Source organism: Brachyistius frenatus, unplaced genomic scaffold (genome assembly GCF_029030835.1).
Source record: "Brachyistius frenatus isolate BFR_SWC_R1_liver_20210118 unplaced genomic scaffold, ASM2903083v1 Contig_25, whole genome shotgun sequence".
NCBI lineage: Eukaryota > Metazoa > Chordata > Actinopteri > Embiotocidae > Brachyistius > Brachyistius frenatus.
This window is the reverse complement of record NW_027210624.1, coordinates 312,345-335,710: the sequence shown is the minus strand read 5'-3', so window position 1 is coordinate 335,710 and position 23,366 is coordinate 312,345. Positions and strand designations below refer to the sequence as shown.

General features: G+C 43.1%; 1 protein-coding gene across 2 annotated transcripts in view; it reads left to right on the top strand.

The window, feature by feature from the left end:
• Positions 1-23,366, top strand: part of LOC138620584 (matrix metalloproteinase-16-like) — a 76,132-nt gene that overhangs the window by 4,649 nt on the left and 48,117 nt on the right. The window contains exons 2-5 of one of the 2 annotated variants that reach the window (XM_069697925.1): positions 13,420-13,568; positions 15,484-15,498; positions 15,818-15,940; positions 22,729-23,033. In XM_069697925.1, the coding sequence (XP_069554026.1) occupies positions 13,420-13,568; positions 15,484-15,498; positions 15,818-15,940; positions 22,729-23,033 (592 nt within the window). The remainder of the gene's footprint in view (positions 1-13,419; positions 13,569-15,483; positions 15,499-15,817; positions 15,941-22,728; positions 23,034-23,366) is intronic. The other variant, XM_069697926.1, reaches the window with a different exon arrangement.

Genomic DNA, 23,366 nt, shown 5'->3' with positions numbered 1-23,366 from the left:
TTAAATACTTTTTAGTGATGGATTACAAAACTGTAGTTAGCACTAGCTGTGACAGATTATTGTAAGAGCTGCCTGCTCGTCATGATCGGGGTTTTGCCCTCTAATGGACCGAATTGTTGACTGATTTTCGAAATGATCAGGTCAGATCATATCAGATCCAGTATCGGGTGGACTGGTGGTGTCCTACTGTGGATATTATTTTTGACTTTTGTTAGTTTATGTATTTGCTTTTTTCGCAGAGAGTCAGATCTCAGCGTTGATTGGCTATCACTCATGACAAGACACGACAGAGTGGAGACTACAGACTGAGAAAGACGCTGCATCACAGCCAAAGCAGCGCATTTTTAATTCATTCATTTTATCTGCGGTTGAACACAAAAAAAATACAGATAATCTGAAAAATGCTAAATATCGGCTCGGATAATCGGTCGGTCCCTAGTTAAATGTGGACCTCAGCTTTAGCACTGCAACTGAAAACGAGGTGGTTCGAAGCTCTGAAATGAACTTACCAGCCTCAATAAAAGTCATGAACTAACACTTATATTGTTCGGTTCAATCATACGCAAACTGAACTGTAGTGAAGTGAAGTGCGGTTATGTGGAGGAAGTATTTTTCAGCCGGCTGCAGTGAATCATAATCCGTCAGTTGTACATTTGCGTTTGGCAATAAAATACAAAATTTTAATTAGTGACCTTTTGAAAGCGCATGTAGACATTTTTTGTAACCTTTGTATCGAGCGAGACTCATAATATCTCCCTGTTTTCAGTGTTTACACTAAACTAAATTAATCTGTGGTTCTAGCTACGCCTGATGGCAAATATTTGAGCTGGCTCCAACCAACTTCTAGTTTCATCTTTAATGGACAAACGTAAAAGTGGTATCAAACTTTTCATCTAACTTTGGGCTAGAAGTCGTATAGCCCCTATTTACCTCGGGGATTATTGCTGTGGTGGCTACCCAGTAGATAACAGCTGAAAGAAAACAAACTTATTTTACACGTGTGAGGAGTTTGATTGAAGTACGACAGTGAAACGATGTGTAATATTGTCTCAAATATGAAACTCATATTTGAGACAATATTTCCCACATTAAATATACTTTACTGTATATTGATAGAAGAGCAGTATTCTCATTGATGTCACACTTCTATTAGTCACCGGTGTAGCCGGTGGAGCTGTTCGCAGCACTCTGCTAACGCCGAGCTCACTGTGTCCACTGCAAACTACTTAATGCTGTTGTCACTATGTGAGCAATGGCAGAGCTTCATCCACCTCTCGGCTCCAGTTACTGGTTGGCATGCTCGGCCCTGAGTGGCATCTGAATAATGGAAAGCAACTGGTGCGTGTGCGTGTGTGTGTGTGTGCGTGTGTGTGTATGTGTGTGTGTGTGTGTGTGTCTGTGTGTACCTTCACTGCCCTCAGCTTTGCCGTCAGCAACCAGGTCACAGGACTAAAGGAGAGACTTGATTTCAGGCTTGAATACGGCTGCACACAATAGAAGAAAATGATCTTGGTTGCTATTTTTGGTGATAAGCGCTCGCTGGCACGCAGTTGTTGCGCCGCATTTCCCAGAAAATGTTTGGCAGTCAAACAGCGCACCTCATACTTTGTTGTGTTTCCCCTTGAAATTTCTCTTAATGAACTTCGAATGTTCCTTTACTTCCCAGCGCCGTGGTGGTTATCAGCATTGATATTAACTACCTAACTACTCCACACGATTCTCCAAAATAGCCCCAAATTCAAAATGCATCACTTCCTTCCTTTCGCAGCCGAAGCTTTTCTTGTTTTTTTTTCCACGAGCAGCAGATGTAAAAACGACAGTTATAATTGCCTTTGTGTCCCATCGGTCGGTGGATGTGATTGGGCTTGTATTTGCATGAAAATAAAGCCCGTTCTTCCTTTATTTCCTGAACAGTCTACGCCCTTATCTTTACCAAAATAGATGTTAAATTGTTGCCTTTGTTTCCCTGCAGCCACATCTCCCTCCTACATACAGTACAGTAACACTCTGTATGGACGAGCTTACCTCCTGTGTCTGAGCGCATGCAGGCGTATTTATGAGTGTATTTATATTGGTGTCCTTCGCCCTCGTTTCTCACTGAGCAATCGTATGGATTGCAAACGCACAAACACACGCACACGCAGACACGCGCACGCACACACACACACACACACACACACACACACACACACACACACACACACACACACACACACACACACACACACACACACACACACACACACACACACACACAGAGAGCATTCCTGACGTCATTTGGCTTCGGTGAGAGAGCAGATTTAAGAGCCACTGGGGTGTCTGTGTCAGTCTGTTCACCCAATCCTGGAGAAATACAACAACACCTGCACAGACCTAAATGATTCACAGTCGCAGACTTTCCTCCGCAGCCACTTTGTTGTTGTTATGTATTGTTCTAAATCTCTCTGTGTGTCAGCAGACAGTCTCCGTCTTTCTAAGACGTATCTTTGGTCACAGCTTACTGAGCTGTTAAATCTTTAATGTGACTGACAAAGGCAACATTAGATGGTGCCAGTGGGGCATCACGTGTAAAGCTGTCAATTAAGCTTTTGACAGAAATGCTCAGCGACGTGTGTGTGTGTGTGTGTGTGTGTGTGTGTGTGTGTGTGTGTGTGTGTGTGTGTGTGTGTGTGTGTGTGTGTGTATACATTGCTACATTGCACACTTTTTTGTGAATCACGACAACTGTTGCAGTCAGTTTCTGCGCACAGCCGCTAATATAATTACATTCCTGCATGTTTGAATAAGTGATTGCTCGACGCTTCATCCCCAAATTAGCACAAGTTAAAACCTGAATATCAAACAGCCTCATGGAGGATTTTGTCTTTTAGGATAGATATTATTCAGCAGCTGCTGTCAGATTCCATAATCTAGACATTACTTGTTATCATTCTCCATCATCTTAAGTCATTAAAATCCTTTGACAAACCCGCTAAAGATCATCCAGTCAAAAGCCACTGTTCTGATCAGTATGTACGATCAGACTGTGACATTTTTGGGTGACATTTTTGTGACATTTCGTCCTAATGGGGCGACTGAGATGGTGGACATGACATGCATAAAGCGTGCGTGTGTGTTTGTGTGTTTGTGTGTGTGTGTGTGTGTGTGTGTGTGTGTGTGTGTGTGTGTGTGTGTGTGTGTGTGTGTGTGTGTGTGTGTGTGTGTGTATAGGCACTAGGGGGCTAAAGATGAAGCAGTGCCCCTGTTCAGCCTCTGCTATAATCACATTGCGTCGGGGTCAGGAGGTGCAGCTGATCGTTCTGGTATCATCAGAAGTCTCGTTGGCTCCTTCTCTAATTAGAATTTCACATTTTGGATTCCAGTGCAGCAGTTTGAATTATGCGTGCATGTGTGTGGGTTTGTGGTTATTGGTGTGGGCAGGAGAGGCTGCGGTTGCCTTGACGACCCTGGCACACTTGCCAGTGGTTTGGCATGTAGTCGATGAATAATTCAAGAGGAGAGGGGAGGGCAGGAGAGGGAGGGGGTCAGAGGCAGAAGGCTTTCCACAAGTCACCTGTGCTCAGAGCTCCGGTCGCTCCGAGCTGCTGGACTGATCCACGTCTCACCATCACCGCCTGCCAGCTGACGTTTTACAGTCCGGGAAGATGAATGCAGAGTTACACAGCAAACCCACTGGACGTTTTGATGTTAATGTCTCTGCTTTGCTGCACATTTACAAATGTATGACGGGGCTGGATGTGCCTACCGGTAACACTTAGAAACACAGGTACAGTTTCTCTCAACAGTCTGCATGTATCTCGCAGCTGGGTTCATTCAGATAAGTGCTTTCTTCTGGAGCTGCTTTGTAAAGTTTGTAATAATTGGTAGACCTGTTATTTGTGGTATAAAAATGACTTGGGGCAAGGTCTTCCTTTGCTGATTTTCCATCCTGGCAGGGAGCTAATTGTATTCTGTCAGCATCCCCGTGTGTAAATCATTCACTGATAAGATGGGCAGAATTAAAAGTAGAAGGGCTTTAAGTGTGTGCGTCAGTGACTGACAGGCACTGGCTTAGAGCAGAAGAACTTGTTGGCATCTTGCAGCCTACAGGCAGTATTTCTGTCCTGCCAACACTTTACCTGACAGGCTAAGTACCGCTCTGCTAACTGTAGCTCTGTTGATGTTTGGGGAACGGTACATTAGACCGCTGCCATCACACCTGCGACAGATGGATCTCCTGAATTATGAGTGAACGACTAAAAAGACGAGATTTAAAACAGACTTTAAAACGCCATATAAGTGAAACACTGTATGTCATTATGCAGTGTTTGTACATAAAGTCTTATAAAGGAGCTGCAGCAGTACGGGTGTTCAGCCTGCGCTGTTCCATTCTGCCTGTAAACCTTCTCTAAACTCCCTGCTCTCACAGGCTTAATTCAGAGATTTGGTAACGGCCAGAGCTTAATTACCTCCGTTGTTACGGTTACCGGACTTGGGAGTGAGCGACAGAAGATTTTGCAAAACACTTGACAATAATACACGGTTCACGGTTTCAGAACGTTGTTTGGAAAAGTTATCGAAGCCCGTGACATGTTGCAAGTGGGCAATTTTCGAACACAAACCACCATAGTTAGTATTTTTCTGCTTATTATAAGAAATACCAACTCTTCTGAACTGTTCCAACAAAAGACAGGAGGAATTCGCAAAACAGGGAAAATCTCGTGTCTCAAGTTCACAGCATAAATTTGCAAATTCCCCCAATCAGCATTTCCAAAATATCAACCCTCTTGATATGTCATCGCTTCATGACTACTGAATATGCAGCTGTTGCTGGTAACTCGCCACCACCATGTTTTAGAATGCTACAAATTATATCCAGCGCCGACAAAAACTTGAAAAGCTGGCAATTAAAACAAACGTAAAGAGAGTTGTTGCCATGGAGATGTTACACCGACGGGTCTACTTGCTTTGATGTAAAATGCTGAGCTGTCAGAAGGTAACAGATCGGCAAATCATCTTGTTGTGAATCTTTGGTCTGAACTGGGCTTAAGTTGCTTATGAGACCTGATTCGTGGCAACATTTCCCACAAAAGTCTTAAAATTCGTGACCAAAGAAAAGTCCTGATCTCTCCCCTGATGTCTTTTTTATGGCTTCTCACACAAATTTCAGCTATTTTGAAGTCACTATAATGTCAAAAGTGCACCGCCACCTTCTGACTGCAGCGCCGACTCTGATGTCCACAACTGGCCATCAACAACTAACGCACACGTGATCTGCGGCACGGTAACCTGAAGGGACCCAGCTCCTATCAGCTGACCGCCCACAAACGTCAACATCAGCAGCTGCTGCATGCCGTCCATGTGTTGCCATGCCAACCGGGCGTCCTCAGCCAGTTCTCATCCATAATAGAGTGAGTCCGCCGCCTTACAAGTTGGCCTTTTGATGGCACCCATCGGTTAATTAGCTCGCCTTCTGCTCGTCAGGTAGCGGGCCAAGTCGGCTGGTTTAGAGGTGGTCTGGGGACATGAACGCTGCCAGTTCAGGGCTGTTGTGAAGCATCTGGATGAGGACAAGACCTCTGAGTCACCTCAGTTCTCCGCCACCTCTTTTACTGGGTAACTCGCCTCTTTCGTTTCCGAGTTTACCCGACATGGCTTTGCTGATTCTGGTTTTCTTCTCCCTGCTGGAGACCATTCGCCACCTGAAAGGTCTTAAGTAGGAGGATAAAAGGCTTAGAGCAACGGGAAATTGTATTTTCTCGTTAGATAAGCATGTATAAATGCACTGAAAAGTCTTTTAGGGTAGCTACGTGGACAGAGATTTTAAACCACAAGCTGTGTTTTTATTCGTAATGTGTAAGAAAGAAATGCACTCCGCGTGAGGAAGTGTGAGGTGAGGTGAGGCCAGGTTCTTCTTGCATCTGAAGCATGAGAGAAAGTGTGGAGAACCCCAAAATAGGCACTGATGCAATTCAGAGATTCTAGCCTTCATCAGGGTCTCGCTGGTGGACGCCTTATCTTTCCACTTCGAGAGGGTTTCTGGAAAAGTCTAACCTCATCACAGCACTCACCGCTTTCTGCTTACAGGAAGTCCTCAGTACAAACAGCGTTATTGTTAAATCGCACACGAGAGACCTCCGCTTGTTCTCTCTCATATTAACACTTGGCTGGTTTGAATCGGTTTAAACCCCGGCAGGGGTTGGAGTTAGAGTTGGTACGGATGTGTAAATGAACCAAACTGGGACACCAACATGATTTCCGCTTAACTTGTGGTGAGAATGTAACACGAACCACGTGATATGTGGGAATTGATGAATGGCAGCTTAATGAATTTAAAAGCTGTTTTTTTTGTTCTCTACAACAGAGTAAATCTAGTTAAAGCATTTAAAGAGCGGTTTGATGGTGCTAAGATATACTTTCACTTTTATGAGAAGATTGACACCAAATTACTGTTTGTTTTAGCTTCGTTTAGCATAAACACTGGAAGGAGGGGAAAACCAGCCAACAGGAAAATTGTTAATTTTACAAATATGGTTAATATTTACCAGAAGAACCATCTCTTTATAGTGCTCATATCCAAATGTTTTCTTTGGATGTCTTTCTTAGCTTTACTTTCTTCAGTTCCCTTTCAGCCAATGTGACTTGATATAAAAAAATAAATCAAATCCAGTTTATGGTTTGGTTTGCAGAACTAAAATGTAACAGTGTATAATTTTCTGCTTTGATCCTGAGAACTGAGCTACACATGTGAACGAGCTCTTAATATCCTCATTAAGCTTTCATGTGGTTTTCAACCCCATCTTTTCTCGCTCTGTTATGTAACTTGTTTTTACCCCCGCTCATGTTTTCCTGAGCTCTATTTACACTGAATGCTGTGGTACCCCGGTGACTACATAAAGTACGGTTACCATTCTTGGGTATTACACCACGAAGGAGTCCGAATTGCAGCTCTATTGAACGGCACCGTCTATGCTTACAAGCTCCCTCGTTATCCATTTGCAGAGAGAGGACGGGGAGAAATTTCTGTCTTATTGAATAAAGGAGGCTGTCGAGCCGGAGCCTCCTGCTCTCAGGAATCCTTACATCGGCAAAACGCCGGGAACCATAGATCACGAGGCGAAAGAGGAAATCGATTAGAAAGAGAAGTGGCCAGCGGAGAGGGAGGATAAAGAAAGGAAATGGAAAGAGATAAGGACAGATAGAGTGAAAGGCGGAAAAAAAAGAAGCAAAGGGCTTCACACTTATTCAGCTGAACACATCTTTAGGATCTGCTCTTTTTTCCTCTGATTGTAAGAAGATCGGTCACTATTGTGGAAGTGGTGCAAGTCAGCTGTGATAAAACGAAATGGCCCTCAGTTTAACAGTACTTTTGTGGGTCATATTCTCCAGCTTTATTCTGGGTTATAGGAAATACTTGCTACGATCTACACTTAATGCCAGTTGTCCGTCCTCTCTTTTTAATCTGTTTCCTAAAGAAGTCCCCGGATGCCTCTAATGTCCGAGTCGAGGTATGATCTATAAACTTTGGCCCGATGATGGAATCAAAGATCAAAGACTCGGATTCAATCTTTGAAAATGTTTGTAGCATTAATACATTTGAGCCCTCGAACTTCGGCTCCTCTTGCTTTCTCACATGAAAGCGTGGATTGCGGTTGTGGACGTGCAGCGGTGGTGTCTTCTGTTTGACTGTGGAAGTTTTAGGTCGACTGTGTGCCTGATGAGATGAGGAAAACAGCAAGCAGCGAAGCTTGAAGTGATCTGAGCAGTGTTGCACACACAAAAGATATTTGGCTGAACACGAATAGTTGCTCAAAGTTGCATATATACAGCAGCTGTTCAGACTAAAGCTGCAACTTAACCACAGTCACTGTTTTGTTGAAAAGGGCGGGGCTATAACGAGACAGAAAAAACACCCCATGACGACATCGTAGTGATGTCATTGCAAATTTAAAACAACATGTCTGCTTTGCAAACTGGAGATGGAGAGTTTCAAAGAAGTGGACAGAAAGGAAAGTTTTGACGTGCAATCCAAAAACTTGAGCAAAGAGCGCACACCAAAGTTTGTGTCAACTCTGGAAACGGGCAACGGAGACCCTTGAAACGCAGCGAGTGGTCACGTGTTGCTGCTGCAGTGATAAGGAGTTCCACCGTGATGTCGCCATGACGCCCGGGAGCGCCGTGGAAACACTTTTACACGCAACAACTGCATTCAACTTTATTTGCACAATACGAGAAAAAAAAAAAAAAAGTCAAACCGAGGCTGTGTTCTGCAGTTCTTTAACTTTATGCTGATTGATGTTATCTGGGATTCTTACAAAGGATGATGATTAGTTTGCAATGTGAAGGCGGTGAAAGGGAACGTGTTGGACACGCGTACGATATAGTGAGCGTGAATTAAATGTGAGGTATAGATTTGCTTCTATCATTTACAGTTCAGAGTTGCTTATGGAAAATGATGGAAAGATGGAAAAATGACCCCGCTGGTTAGAGTCTTCATGATGAAGTGGATCCACGTCCAAATAAGATGTGACATGAGGCCAAATTAAATGTGTGAGAGGCTTCGTTCAAGCACCAAGTTGTCTTGTCACGTTTCATCTCTACAATCCGGCTTCAATTCACCACCTCACCGTCTGTCCTCAATGTCCCCCGTCTCCAAAACGTGCGTACGGACGGACGAACCGTGGCCCGATGGCAGCCGTGTTCTCCAATGTGACGACGGTCCTTCCGATTCATGCGAAGGTAGTGAACAGCACTCAACGGGAACCGTCTCCGAACTTTTTGATCTCCCTTTGTCGAACAAAAAGATCATTGTGGGAAACGTCGGATCTTTGTATTGTACTAAAAAAAAAAAGCTTGAATGCAGCCGAGTGGTCGTGTACGGCCGTGAAGCCGCAGCAGGTGTGACGTTCACCTGTAATTTGACATTTACCTCCGCATGAGCACATTTCAGCATCGCGCCGTCGACGCCGCGAAATGTCGCAGCGGAAGACAGCGACTCGGCTGACTGCTCGCGCCATCAGTGCAGAAAGTTTCTTTGGAAAAAATGACCGGCTGCCCGTCTTCTGCTGTATTCGTCCTCCGAGCGGACTCGCCGGCTCCCCGCGGTGCTGTATGTAAAGAAGCGGCAGGGAAGCTGCACCCTCCACATCCTGCCCGCCGGGTCTCTGCGGCTCAGTCTCACGCGGGACACCGAACAACCCCCTGGCACACACAGACACCGTCCAACGATCCTGCCAGCGTGAGGGACAGACGCAACGGCCGTCTCGGCTCTCCGTTTTCTCCGATGGCTCTTAACGCGTCCCCGGATCTCATCATGGCGTCTTTTTCGGGAAACATCCCACCGCCTCGCGTCCTACTTAACGTCCAACACCTCTTTCATTCACGTCGCTCTGCATCTGTACACATAGATGAAATTCATATGCAGCGATGTTAGTTACAAATAGACGGTTTGTTTATCTTTTCAAACATCTTAGAATCAGGAGTGGAATTTTTCCTCGGGGAAAAATAATGAATGGGCCGACACGGTCTCTTTTATCTTATAAAAGCTATTTGATGTACCGAAGCTCGTGTCGCAATAAATTAAAAGTATTTCTCTACTTGCGCAATCAGGGTGTACAGTAGTCTTTTAACACTTCAGAAGAAGAAGAAAAAAAGGTTTTTTCTTCAAATATGCAGTCTGAGCTGGATACTTTCTTTTTCCGTCTCTCCCTCTTTCAACTTAAAAGCAACGGAAAATTCACCGGGGCAGTTGTTTGTAGGACAGAGATGAAGTTTGGTTACAATAATACAAAAAAAACAACAACAAAAAAACTCCCAATGTCACAGAGGAGACGAGAGGGAGGGACAGACATGATTACAGGATGAGGAAAAGGGAAGTAGACATTAGGAGGAAATGCGAGTGACTTGACGGAGAAGAAGGAAACACAAACATTTGCAGAAAAGGAAGATCTTACGGTGGGTTCAATACTTACACTGTGAGTGTTGATTGAAGTATGACCAAATTCAAAATCATAAAACTGAAGATTTAGATGGTTGAACAGCTTGAATTTTGAAAGTTAAAACCAAGACGTGCGTGCGCGTGCGCGTGTGCGTGATATCAGCACTGCATGTGTTTGCACATTTCGTTTAAAATTTGTATGCGCATCTTTTCTGCAGAGATTAAAACGTGCCCTTTCAGCTCTGCCTCCTGGTATCTATGACATGTTTTAACAGAAAGATCAGAAACTCAACTTCAAGCTTGGCTGCTTCTGATGGAGGACCAGTCGCTTCAGCATTTTAAGCCCAAATCACTCTTTTACACTTTCAACATCTCAAGACTCAAAAATGTGAATTTGACCTCGTACATTGAGGCTCTCAAACCGTCGACAGCGCGGTGGATTAAAGTGGAGCATACCGTATGTTCTGGAGAGAGGTTTGTTGTATTTTCTCGTTTGTGTAGCTGCACTGTTGTCTTGTGATTTCTTCGCTGTGTACCGTCATGTGTCATTTCATGGCTGAGCTCTCTGACAGTGTCAGCGGGCTTCAGTGTGTGTGTTTGTCAGCACAGCTTGTTTGCAAGTGTCTGATGAGAGTGTGTCTGCGTCTTTGTCCAAGCTTATGCCCTTTTGTGTGTGTGTGTGTGTGTGTGTGTGTGTGTGTGTGTGTGCGTGCGCGTGCTAGGTCATCTACACCTCTGTCATAGAGGTGTAGTTTCAGTACCTGAGCAGCCGAATGAAAGTCTCAGCCATCAACCTCTCTCCCCCGAGGTCTTTTTAGAGTGTAAAAAGACCTGACACACATTGTAATGTTATCACCCACTCACTCGGTGGCGGCGGAGGAGGGACGGAGAGCGGAGGGGGGGGGCAGAAACAGAGAGGCAGTGGGAAGTGCAGGAAAAAGACCAGAGAACCCGGCGCAGGATGATTCAACCATTAACCTTTTAAGAATGACAGCAAGATGCACTTCTGATGCACAGGAATGTTTTAGAAAACATGAATCATGACATGAGCAGAACATTTTGACACGTGCCACACGGGCAGGAGTTGGGTACGATAAGCCGTCGCTTCCGAGCGTTTGACCATCTGAGGTCCTCAGTGGGCAGGACGCAGGCAGGCCGAGCAGCCAATCACAACACGGATCAACTACAAAGAGAAAGTCGGGCATCGAGAGGGCCGGGTACCAAACTTTGAAACATTTGTGGCACTAATGCTTCATTACTGTCTGCTGTAGAAAAATGCAATCCACACTAATACTTTCTTTCTTTAAATATATAGCCTTTGCTACAATTACACAGGAGTTAATCTCCTTTAGCTCCATTTAAGCCCTGGGAAAGACTATATAAATTAACTGTCGACGATTCTTATAGTTTTTTCATATTCAGCTGATCTGCTGTGCACTGACTAAAAGTTAATATGCCACTAGCGCATAAGTGTGATGAATCATTTTTTTTTTTTTACAGGAAATTTAACAATAAAAGTCTCCATTAACACTATACTATTTTCAGTTGATTTTCATGGTAAAACCTAGAAAGGGGAAATTATTCTGAATTATTGTTGAAGGTTACATGTTCTAATTCATGATAGGAAACTATGGGACCTAGATAATACAGTTTTATATGAATAGGTATGACTTTAACAATAATTTGTTAAATTAACAATAATGCTGTCTTTAAGGTTGTTTTTCCAGAATTTTAGATGAATAGTTAAGTTGCGTCACTTAACGGACAAACGTGACATCAAGCTTTTCGTTGAACTCTCGGCATAAAAAAAACATACCTTCCAGCATCACATCAATCTTTTTAAAAGTAGCCTTTCATTCTTTGAAATTAATCTTTTAAAGGAGTGCAGTTCAATGATGAGGCTTTTGAGTTGTTGTAGCTTAATACATTTCTAAATATTCTTCCTGTTTGGATCTTACACAATCTAAATATGACCTCTACATCGTATTGTTGTATTTTTTTTGCATATTTACAGTATTTCCCAACTTATTTCCAAAACATCTGCCTTGACAGCACTTAGTATTTTTTATTGTGATTCACATATACTATTGACCTGAGCTGTGCTGTTCAAATTCATGAACATTTACAGCTAGAATCTGCTGTGTACGTTCACTATTCAATCACTCACCGCTGCACATTATACACCATTATACACGTGGTGTTCAGGCGCCTGGGCTTCCCTCTAGGCATTACTACGGTGCTTCTCATTTACTTTCCTTATTTGCATGTTACGTGAGTAAGATCCTCCCGATGAGTTCAATATCTCAGGAACCATTACAAAGATAATCATCTTTTACAGTTGTAACACATTTTCTGTTTGAATACACAAACAGCCGCTGCAATGCATTTCCAAGAAGCTCATTGTTGCTGTTTGGACTTTGACACGAGGCACACTGCCTGTAACTCGAGCTGTACACTCTCATTTGTTCTGTTGTTGAGTAATGGTTTGCCTTTTATTGCCGTCTTCTCGCTCGCTCTCACACCACGCTTCCCTCCGTGTTTGGTGAATTGATTCTCAGTGTGTACGCTATCCTGAGCAGCGGGCCGCCGTGATGACTGAAGCAGCTCGACAACACTGTGTACGAGAATAGCGCTCGGGTTTCACGGCACAGCGCTTCTGAATGAGGAATAAAAAAGGGTCTGAGGCCAATACCTGACAGCTCATTGGGTGTTTGAGATTCCAGTTCAGTGTTGTGTTGTTTCACTTTCTCCACACTTCAGGTGAAACCATTCAGCTCTCCTTTTATTGGCTGGTTGGCTTTGTTCTGATAAATGCAGCAGTTGGTGAATCTGTTTACCATTTTTACGATGAAAACTGAGAAAACACAGAGAGGCTGCGACAATCCAAATCCCTAAAGCCTCTCGTGTGGGAAAGCCCAGCCGATCCCCCTTCTCCTGCCTGGTCGAAGATCTGAGCTGTGATTCCCTCTGGCAGGATTTTATAGGGACACTGAGAGCTCTATTACACCAAAGCCTTTCCCTGACAAGCCAAATGACATGATAACAGATGACATGCTGCACTATAAACTAGTATAGAGATTTATTTCTCTCTACTTATGCCCTTTTACAAATGTCTTTTCAAAAAATGTCTTTAGATCTGTTATTTACTGATCTTTGGTCTTTTGTACAATGTTGTATCTTGATGACATTTAAATGATGTTCTAGGTCTTAAAGAAAAGGGAATATTTTTTTGCCTTGATTTATTCAGGGTTATTTCGTTGAGTGTATTGTCAGTTTAAAGTTCTTCTCACGCACAGATACAACACCACATTCACAGTTACTATTTAGTATGATGATATCAATGCTTTAATTGACCTCTTTTCAAGAAAGCCAATAAGTTTATCTCCCAAAATGTTGAACTACTCCTTGAACCACCAGACTACAGTCACCCTCAGGTGTTTATACTCTTTGCATTGACTTTCCTATAATGTCTCACCTTTTCCTGTGTGTTTCCTCGTTTCCAGGCATGGCTCCAGAGGTATGGCTACCTCCCTCCTGCAGACCCCAGAATGTCAGTGCTGCGTTCTGCCCGAGTCATGCAGTCTGCTATCGCTGCCATGCAGCGCCGCTACGGCCTAAATGTCACAGGGACTCTGGACGGCCACACTATAGAGTGAGTCACACACATTTACAAATACCCTGAAAAGATGTCACAGTATGAACCGTGTGTTGAATTCATGATGGGTTTCTTAGGTGGTAGAAGGACGGGGAGGAGTGAACTGCAAATACAAAGCAGCCACAATGTTTTATTTACGAGTGTACATGGTCATTTCTCATGTTGGCCTGTATAACAGTAATTAACACTGTTGCGTTGCACTGGCTAATATAATGTGCTATTACATCTATGTGATTAATTATGGAAATAGCAAAACATGAGCGATAGGAGAAACATGCTCCTCAGTTATTTTTTTGACGTTGCATCTAAATAGATTGATGTTATTTATCCTTGATTTACATGATTTGATAAATAGTACCATTTGCTCTGGGCCTCTGGCGTAGGTTGCTGTGTTTTCCAAAAGTTTGTGGAAGACTTAGGTGATCATATTTGGTGGGAGTTTTGGGTGTGGTATCCCAAGAAGATTTGATGCGTTTCAGTTAAAAATAGGACATTTCATAGAATCTTTTAGTATTATTATTATATCTTGTGTAAAACCTTCCAAAAATGTGAAAAAGCTGCAGAAAATTAGCAAACAACACCCAAAAAGCCTGAAGACTACTTTGTGGAAGACATTTTGTGGCAAACAAATACAACTATTAGACCTGGGAAAAGTCATTTAGTTATAGTTGTGATGCTGTCTACAATGATTCGGCTCCTGTAGTGCCACAAAACGGCTTCAACAAGAGGACTGAACAAAAGCCAGGTGGCGGAACATGCCGTAAACGCCGCTGCTGTTGCAGTCATTTGTTGTTTTTGATTAACAATCACTGCGTTCTCAGTTCAAGTTGACTAGACGTGTTCAAACTGGGCGTACAAATGGTCGACGCTTCTTTCACTCAGCCCGTTTTGCATGCTGAAGGCAAGCAGAGTCATTTTGCCAGACACAAAGTTGCCCCGACATAGATTAAGTGGGGCGTTTTAATTTGATCAAAGGGGCCTTTTGCAGAGAGTACACCTCCGATGTCAGATCAAAGGCTGCAAAATGCCTCTGTATTAATACTCAGAGGAAGAGAAGAAAGAACAGCGACGGCAGGTGGCTACTCCTCATTCGATCAGTCAAACCTCAAACAGACAAGGACGACACGAGGGTTTACAGTGAAACAATATAAAAGACTTGTGTCATCTACAAACAGGAGTGTAGTGGAGGATAAACCTACACGAGGCTTCCATTAATCTTTAAAGAGCTATTTTTAAATTATGCATAACATTAAAAAAAAAGAGCTGCAAATAACCATTATTTTCATTGTAAGTTAATTGGGCGATAGTTTTCTCGCGGTTTGGTCTTTAAAATGTCCGAAAATGGTCCGAAGTGGAGCCTAAAATATCCTGTTTTGTCCCGACTAACATTCGACAACCAAAATATATTCAGTTTATGATCATGGAGGACTAAAAGAACCAGAAAATATTCATATTTAAAAGGCTTGAATCAAAGAAGTTTTGTATTTTTTTCATTGAAAAAGGCTGGATAATCCATTTTCAAAATAGTAATCAATATACTAATTGTTGCAGCTCTAATTAAGAATCACTGATGTGAGTGCAGTAGCAGTCATTAAACAAAAGACATAATTCATATTTTTAGACCAGATGCAGTTTTAACCTCCGCGCTGTTTGCAGAAGTCTCTTTTACCTGCACATCACTAAAACAGTGCTCAGTGACATTCATCCCCACCAACAGTGAAATACCATCCGTGCTGCAAATAGCAAATGAGCTGAAATTGGCCACTGAAGGGTAACACGGCAATGTAGTGGCCAGCGATGTGGACGCGGACTAACAGCTGTCCAACCACCGGGCTGAAACATAGTGAAATATGATAAGCTAACAATATGTCTTGTTTTTTTTTCCCCCTTCTGCTTCTCTCGGTTGATGTAGCGATAACACGATAAGGTGAGGCACCTTTTGTGTGTCATATTGTTCCTGAGTGCTTTACAGTTACGTGTGTGGTTGGTCTTCATTCAGAGTTATGATTTGTGTTTTGTGTGATTTGTGCCAACACTTTGTTTCATTTAAAGACATAAAAAAAAAAAAAAGCACAGAGGGCTTCATATGAATAATGTTTCTCTCATCTGTTGTGTCTGAGCTACGCCGGTTCAGAACTGGCTTCTGTTCATCATTTATATCTGTTGATCACTTTGTGGGGGGAAAAAAAGGCTGCTGTTGCTGCTGCTGCTGCTGCTTAAATGCCCTCCTCACCTTCCTCCTGTAGGTGGATGAGGAAGCCCAGATGTGGGGTTCCTGACCAGGTCGGAGGTGCGTCCAAATTCAGCGTGAGGAAACGGCGGTACGCCCTCACAGGACAGAAGTGGCAACACAAACATATCACATACAGGTGAGTGGATTTACTGTACCAAGATTTCTGTTGTTATTTGTCATGACGCCATTTCATAAAAATCCAACTTCCCTCCAATCCCCGGAACCGTCCCGATTCAATTCAATTACATTTTATTTAAATAGCGCCAAATCACAACAGGCTATTTCAAGGCACTTAACACATTCAAGTCCTTACAACAGAGCTTTACAAAAATATACAGAGGAACCCAAACATTTAACACTTACCATGTAAGCTTGGAGGAAAACGTCAGACAGAGGGAAGGAAAAACTCCCTTTTAGCAGGAAGAAACCTCCGACACAGCCGGGCTCAGAGGTGGGCGAAGAACATCATAGAGATCCAAGACATGAACTGTTGGTGGGGGCGACAATCGCAGACCAGAGACATGCAGCTTGAGGGCCAGGGATATCGGCAAAAGAAAGCACAGAAACTCCGCGAGCGACGGAACTGTGTGGAGAAACAATAAGCAAAAACTATGGGAGAGAGAAAGCATGAAGTTAATGAGATGTAATGGTGGCATATGAGTGCATAGGGAGTGAAAGAGAGAGGAAAGGAGCTCAGTGCATCATGAGATCCCCCAGCAGCCGAGGTCTATAACGGGGACAACAGATGAAAATTAGCCTCTCTGGCTTACTCTGGCTTACTTACAGTTTTACTGTTGATTGGTGTGCATTGTCCCTGCAAAATAAACAATACAATAAATAAATAACAGCCTAACTAAGGGGTGGTTCAAGGTCACCTGACCAGCCCCTCCAATCCGAACTGGGAGCTGGTTCCACAGAAGAGGGGCCTGAATTTTCTGTTTCTAATTTTGGAAACTCTGGGAACCACAACACTGACTGTCCACATCAAGGGAGCTTTTGAAGACACCCAGTACAAACCTACTGATATCTACACACACACACACACACACACACACACACACACACACACACACACACACACACACACACACACACACACACACACACACACACACACACACACACACACACACACACATACAAACAGGGCTTCAGGGAGGAACCAGTGTCACTGACCTTTTCATTAAGAGACAGAAAAATACTTCGCCGGCTCCAGCAGATGTGATTAGTTCTTACTTTTGACTGGACGGCGCTTCTGTGTCTGTCTGGAGACTTTTAAGATTAAACATTTTCCCCCGTATAGCAACACAATAATATCGATAATATTTGAACTTAATTACATGACAGACACTATGCTATGAAACTAAAAAGGTCAGCTAAATTTCCACGTCGCTTAAAGCCACCATCACATTACACATAACAACGGCCGTGTTCTTAAAACCTCCCAGTGCAGAAGAAGCAGCTTTATCCCCGACAGAACATGCAGCACAAATGGGAAAAGAGTGTACATGTAGGATGCACCCATGCGCCACTGACCTCATCACAAATTTCATAATTCACAAAGCCCATCTTCTGACATCAAGTTACATGAGTAATAATGTATAGGACAACATGCAGCGGTTATATAATAAGGCTGTGTTCATTTAGTGAGGTCAGCAGCCCAGATTCTGTAATGTTTTATTTGTGGTATACTGTAACTCGCCTCCGGCTTCATGTTTCACTGGGTAATCCTGAAGAAGTGTGCTTGTTTTTTTTGCGTTTTTGCTCTGGTCTGGGGATATATGTAAGCAGCATTACATGCTAAATATAATCTATATTGATCAGTGACCCACCGCTGAAGTATAGGACTGTGTATCACTGATGGAATAACTGTCCACATTCATGCATGTACATTTCTCTCCTTAAAAAACGACACTGGGACCGGGTTGCAAATCAGTGTTCATCTGTGACGGCGCCGCTGTGAAAAGAAGCAAATGAGCGGGCTTGATGAAGAGTGGAGGAGCGGATAGGTGAGGATGAGGAGGGAGCAGAGTGAGGAGGAAGAAGCAGCTGCAGAGAGAAAGCGATGAGCTGAGAGGAGAGGAGGAAACCCCGGTGGAAGGCAGAGGGTGCTCTCTGACAGATTAGGGTTATGTAATGGTGAAGGGAGCATTTTCAGAGTGTGTGCACATGTATGTGTGCACGTGTGTGTGTGTGTGTGTGTGTGTGTGTGTGTGTGTGTGTGTGTGTGTGTGTGTGTGTGTGTGTGTGTGTGTGTTGTACATGGATGTGATGTGTGCTTGGCCTCCAGTCAGTAGTCAGATGTGCCTGCAGCTGCTCTTTTTATCTCAGATTGGTGCAGTGGTAGTTACAGTATGCAGCTTATTCATGTAGCTGTACGACTCACCACCAAATTATCAAATATAATGAAAGTATCAAAGTGTGACCAATAATAAGAGATGTGCTGTCTTGGCTGGAATCAAAGTGTGAAAGAATTTCCTGTCTTGGGAAGAAGCAGCATCTTTACTGCACGTGGGGAACTTCATCTAAGGTTGAAATAATTATGCTGAATTTTAGAGTGATTTATTACAGCTTAGATCTTCTATTTTTATTTTTCATTTTTAGCCATCATTTATCATAACATTGACAAGTTACTTCGAGCTATGAATCATTATCCTTTCTATCACAACATCCACAAGCCAACAGTGTGAGAGTATCTAAGCCATTTTATTTGCAGGTAAAGTGCACACACCTTAAGTGTTGCTAATAACCCGTCATTGCACAAATGTGTGGCCTCAAAACATGAATATATACAACGAGAATATATGAACCAGTGATCATTTTGTCATTCAGCTTGGTTTTCTCCTCAACATTATTTGATGTTTACTTATAACTTTTCTGCCTGCCTGACCACCTGTGTTTCTGTGTCGTGTTTTTTTTTTTTTGTCCTGTTTTCAGATCTCAACATTTACAAAGCTACAAAAATGAAATCACAAAATTATAATTAGCAGAAATGATTAAAATGTGCTAAAATGCTTCCATGACACTGGGTTGTTTGCACAGCTGCTTTAAGGTACAGCTGCTAAGTAACCCCTGACTGCCAGAGTTATATATATATATATATATATACACAAATATATATTCATGCTTGGAATCTTTCAATTCCCACAAAAATAAAACGCATCTTATTCCTTGCCTTGGTTAAAAGTATTTTGTTGTGCTACCGAATCTTCTTCACCGTGCTGGTGACATCACATTGTTAAGTGGCTCACAAACTAGGGTGGAAATGTGCTTTGATTGAAGATTTTAACACCTATATGATCATTTAGGATTAAATAAGTGGACTACAGGTTAAATCGCCAAGCTGCAACTTTATATCACCCCAAAATAAACTCACTTCAGGTCAACAGCAGCAACATTTTTTCATCTGTTAAGTGTGCTTTAAGTTAAAGCTTGAAGTCGAGTCAGCGTTAAATGCTGAATCTAAATTTTCCCTCCTGTCTCAGTTGGAATACTAGAAAACTGTAAACAAAATAGAAGATGTCTTCTCACTCTTTCTCCCTGAAATACCTCCGTCTTTCTTTTTCAAGCGTTTCAGCTTTTAAAATAATTGTTAAAAAACAACGCTGGCATTTGGAAAGTGTAACAAATGCATGACCGCCCCTGGTGTGTGCTGGTTTCCATGTAGCCACATACCGTACTTGCTGTGGGGAGGCACTAATTAGCTTTGGCATCCCTACTGTGCTCCCTGCATGCAGGTACTATAACAGCACATGAGTTGCATCTGGAATCATTATCACCTCGCCACACGGACTTTAATATCTGATATGGCCTCAGAGCAGGCTGTGGTTCTTTTCAGTTGTTGTTTTGCAGCTTCTCGCCGCATGCGTCTCTGTCTTTATCCGCCCTGCCCTTATAATAGGACGCACGTCTGGCGAGATGGGTCATAAACTCAAATTAAACCATCTTTTTATTCCTCGAGTTGCCGCGCAGTTGTTGGTGAGGCCTTTCAGATGGAGCAGGACAAGGGCATGTATTCGTGGAGAGCCCTGGAGGTGCTGCAGTGGGTTTTCTTCATTTTAAATCTCAGGGAAGACGTTTGCAGCCCTGGACACTCTCTAGGTCAGATGATACTGATTTGATGAAAATATTCTTTCCTTGTGTGCTCGTACTTCTATCTGCTCGACATCAGCCGTTCAAAAGACAAAGCAGCCATTCGTGCTGCCTCCTTAAGTGGTCTCAATCAGGCACAGACAGTTTGCTTACTCAACAGCCAAGCAGTGCACTAATGCCTCTTCAATTGATATTCAAGATTGTTTCTATAATTTGAGCGCTTGTCAGCACCCATCTTGAGTCGCGTGCATTATTCACACTTACTGAAGGACAATTTAGGACGAGCGCAATTTTCAGGCTGTTATTCATCACAATTTTGTATCACTTAAGACAAACGTCTGAATGGGGATGTTGCTGCTTTCAGCTCGTGGACCAGCTGATCAGTTGTTCTCTGACAAAGCTGCTTTGAGAAGAGTTAGGGTTTGTTGTTGACAGCATATGTCCATTACAGGGTTTCAGCTAACATGCTGTGACTGAAATGGACACAATACCGCCTCAAACCATTTTCAGCCCTAGAATGCTAACTACAAATTAAAATAGTGATAATTTATGCTCGTCTGCCAGCAGTGTAATGAAACATTAGTGACAATTTCACCTGCCGTATTAATACATGGCAGCTACTTGACAGCTTGTTAGCAGTTAATGCTGCTAATGAATATTGTCACTACGCAGCAGACAGACAGAGCAAGTGATAACGTGTGATGGAGTTCCTATCAATGCAGATGCAGAGGGTGGGAACCTTTATGGCATCAACCAAACTGTTTTCATACTGTCTACCATCAAAGAAATGCCTTTTCATTTGGTACCATATTTCGATACGGCGTCTTTGTTTATTGTAAACAGTCTAGCTTACACTCTCCCCCTCTAACGTGCATGAAAACTAAAGTTTTGTACCCTAACCTAATGTACTGTTCTTTTTCTTAAAATGAATTTTCTAAAGTTGGTGTAAAAAAAAAAAAAATCGCTCAGGAAACGGTATGGAAGCCACGCTGTTGGTAACTGTATCAAGAGTTGCTGAATGATATGCAGCTGTAAATGTAGGAAAGCAAAAACATTTCAGACAAATGTTTGGGGTTCATAAAACATGCAAGAATATCAAATGATCATCAACTGGCCCAAACAAAGACTTCTTACCTGCTTCTTTACATTCCCGATGTCTGGTTTCTGGGATCTGTATTTTAAAATGACGTGTACTTCATCTCGTCTCAAATTTAAAGGTCAATTTGAGAGTTAAAACTTGGTTTTGGAGTTGAGTCTAGAATTAGGTTTAGGCCAGCGGTTGGGGTAAGTCACTTAAAGTTAGGGTTAGGTGGCCAAGGAAGACACTGTTTCAATGTGTCTCCACAAGGATAGAAAGACAAACGTGTGTGTGTGTGTGTGTGTGTGTGTGTGTGTGTGTGTGTGTGTGTGTGTGTGTGTGTGTGTGTGTGTGTGTGTGTGTGTGTGTGTGTGTGTGTGTGTGTGTGTGTGTGTGTGTGTGTGTGTGTGTGCAGTTCTGACAAAACATGAATCATTAGCTGAGAGAGAAAGTTTTTCAGAAACTTGTGAGAGCGTAATTATAGCAAACACATCTCTGCTGAAGTGGTCGACGGCTGTCAGCGAGTCGGTCTTGAAAGAGTAGATAGATTTAATAATGAATCTGAGCTTACATGCATTATAAATATGCAGTGTACATAAATGTGCCTGGAAACAGCAGCAGCCAGACGTTCTGATAATATTTATTCCTATTATGGAAAATGACAGCATGACAGCCAAACACAGACACTGTGAAGGAGTGAAATGAAAACAGGAACAGAGGCGAGGAGGTGACGGAGGGTACACAGAGGTGACAGGGAGGAGGAGGGAGGAGGGGGGAAGGAGGAGGAGGAGAAAACGGGCCAATCTTGAATAAAAATTAACGCACATGAACAAGAAGACTTGAAGAAAAGAAAAACAGATAAATGGGCACAGCGCTACTTTTTGCTGCACAATTTATTTACACACTGCACTTATCAACTGATCAGCCAACCACCTTTACACCCAACTCAAACACTGCACTATCAGCAGCGTAATAACACACAGAGCATCGTGTGTTTACAAGTGTCGGAAGTTGGAGGATGTAAACTACACCTATCTGTCTATCCTTGGAGACAAACCAAATTTTAATAGAGCGTGACACTGAGATATTTTCGGAGCGAATAAAGTGGAGAGAGGTTTTTCCTGATTGCCCAAACCAGACTGGGGCTCTCAGCAGGCAGTGGGCTGTTGATAATCCTTAATTAGAAAATAAATTCCAGAGGCAGGAAATTGTCCCGTCCTCTCCACACCTGCAGCAACTCAAAGCCGGCAGGAGAGGACTCAGCTGTTTTCTCTCACAAATCGCTCCATTTAGCTCTCTGTTGGGGAACAGGATGAGTGTGAAATGGCAGCATGCAGGGAAAACGTGATCGTTTTTTGGGTTTTTTTTGGTGGGGGGTGGGATCACAGATTGACATGCACTGCTAAACTGACTATTGTTTTCTATCTCGCCATATCTCACGCTTCAGAGGAGTTGGATACTATTTACTTTCCCGAATTAGATTCTGTTCTTTAAGTTTTCCTCTGAGTGGTCAACCAACAGGATAAGAAGACACTTGAAGGGTTTTACCAAACGCCCGGAGCACCCGCAAGTCTTATCAGACCAATTTACAATGGATTTGCTCATCCAGACAGCTGAAGGAGAACCCCTGATTTGAGGCCTACTAGAGCATGATGATAAGAGAAAATTATCTGGTTGTGTGAAATGTTTACAAAGACTTGCCAGGATTCTCCCAGTCTAACTTTGTCCCCCCGTTTTATCTCGTGTCTCCGCAGCATAAAGAACGTGACGCCCAAAGTCGGTGCCGAGGAGACCCACGACGCCATCCGGCGAGCCTTCGACGTGTGGCAGAACGTGACGCCGCTGCGCTTCGAGGCCTTGCCCTATAGCGAGCTGGAGAGGACCAAGAAAGACGTGGACATCACCATCATCTTCGCTTCAGGTTTCCACGGCGACAGCTCGCCCTTCGACGGCGAGGGGGGCTTCCTGGCCCATGCCTACTTTCCAGGGCCGGGAATAGGAGGCGACACGCACTTTGACTCAGATGAGCCGTGGACGCTGGGAAACCCCAACCATGACGGTAAGAACTAAGTATTATCGGGAAAGTTTATGATGACACAGCACAGATCGATGAATAATCATGCAACAGTCAGCCAACACGTGCGGGATCGATATATACAGTATGTGTCCTGTTGAACATTGACATTAATATTTAGGTCTAATGCCATGTATGATAATATGCTGTGACTTGTTTTATCGGCGATCTATAAAAGCTGGAAAAAATCAGCGACCAGTGAGGGTCAAATGTTTGCTTTGAAATGTAGCTCCAGCAATGGTGGCGGTGGCAGAACTAGATGAAGTGATACAAACAGGTTTAGAAATGTCAGAAAATACTGAGAATTTGAAGCCAGAG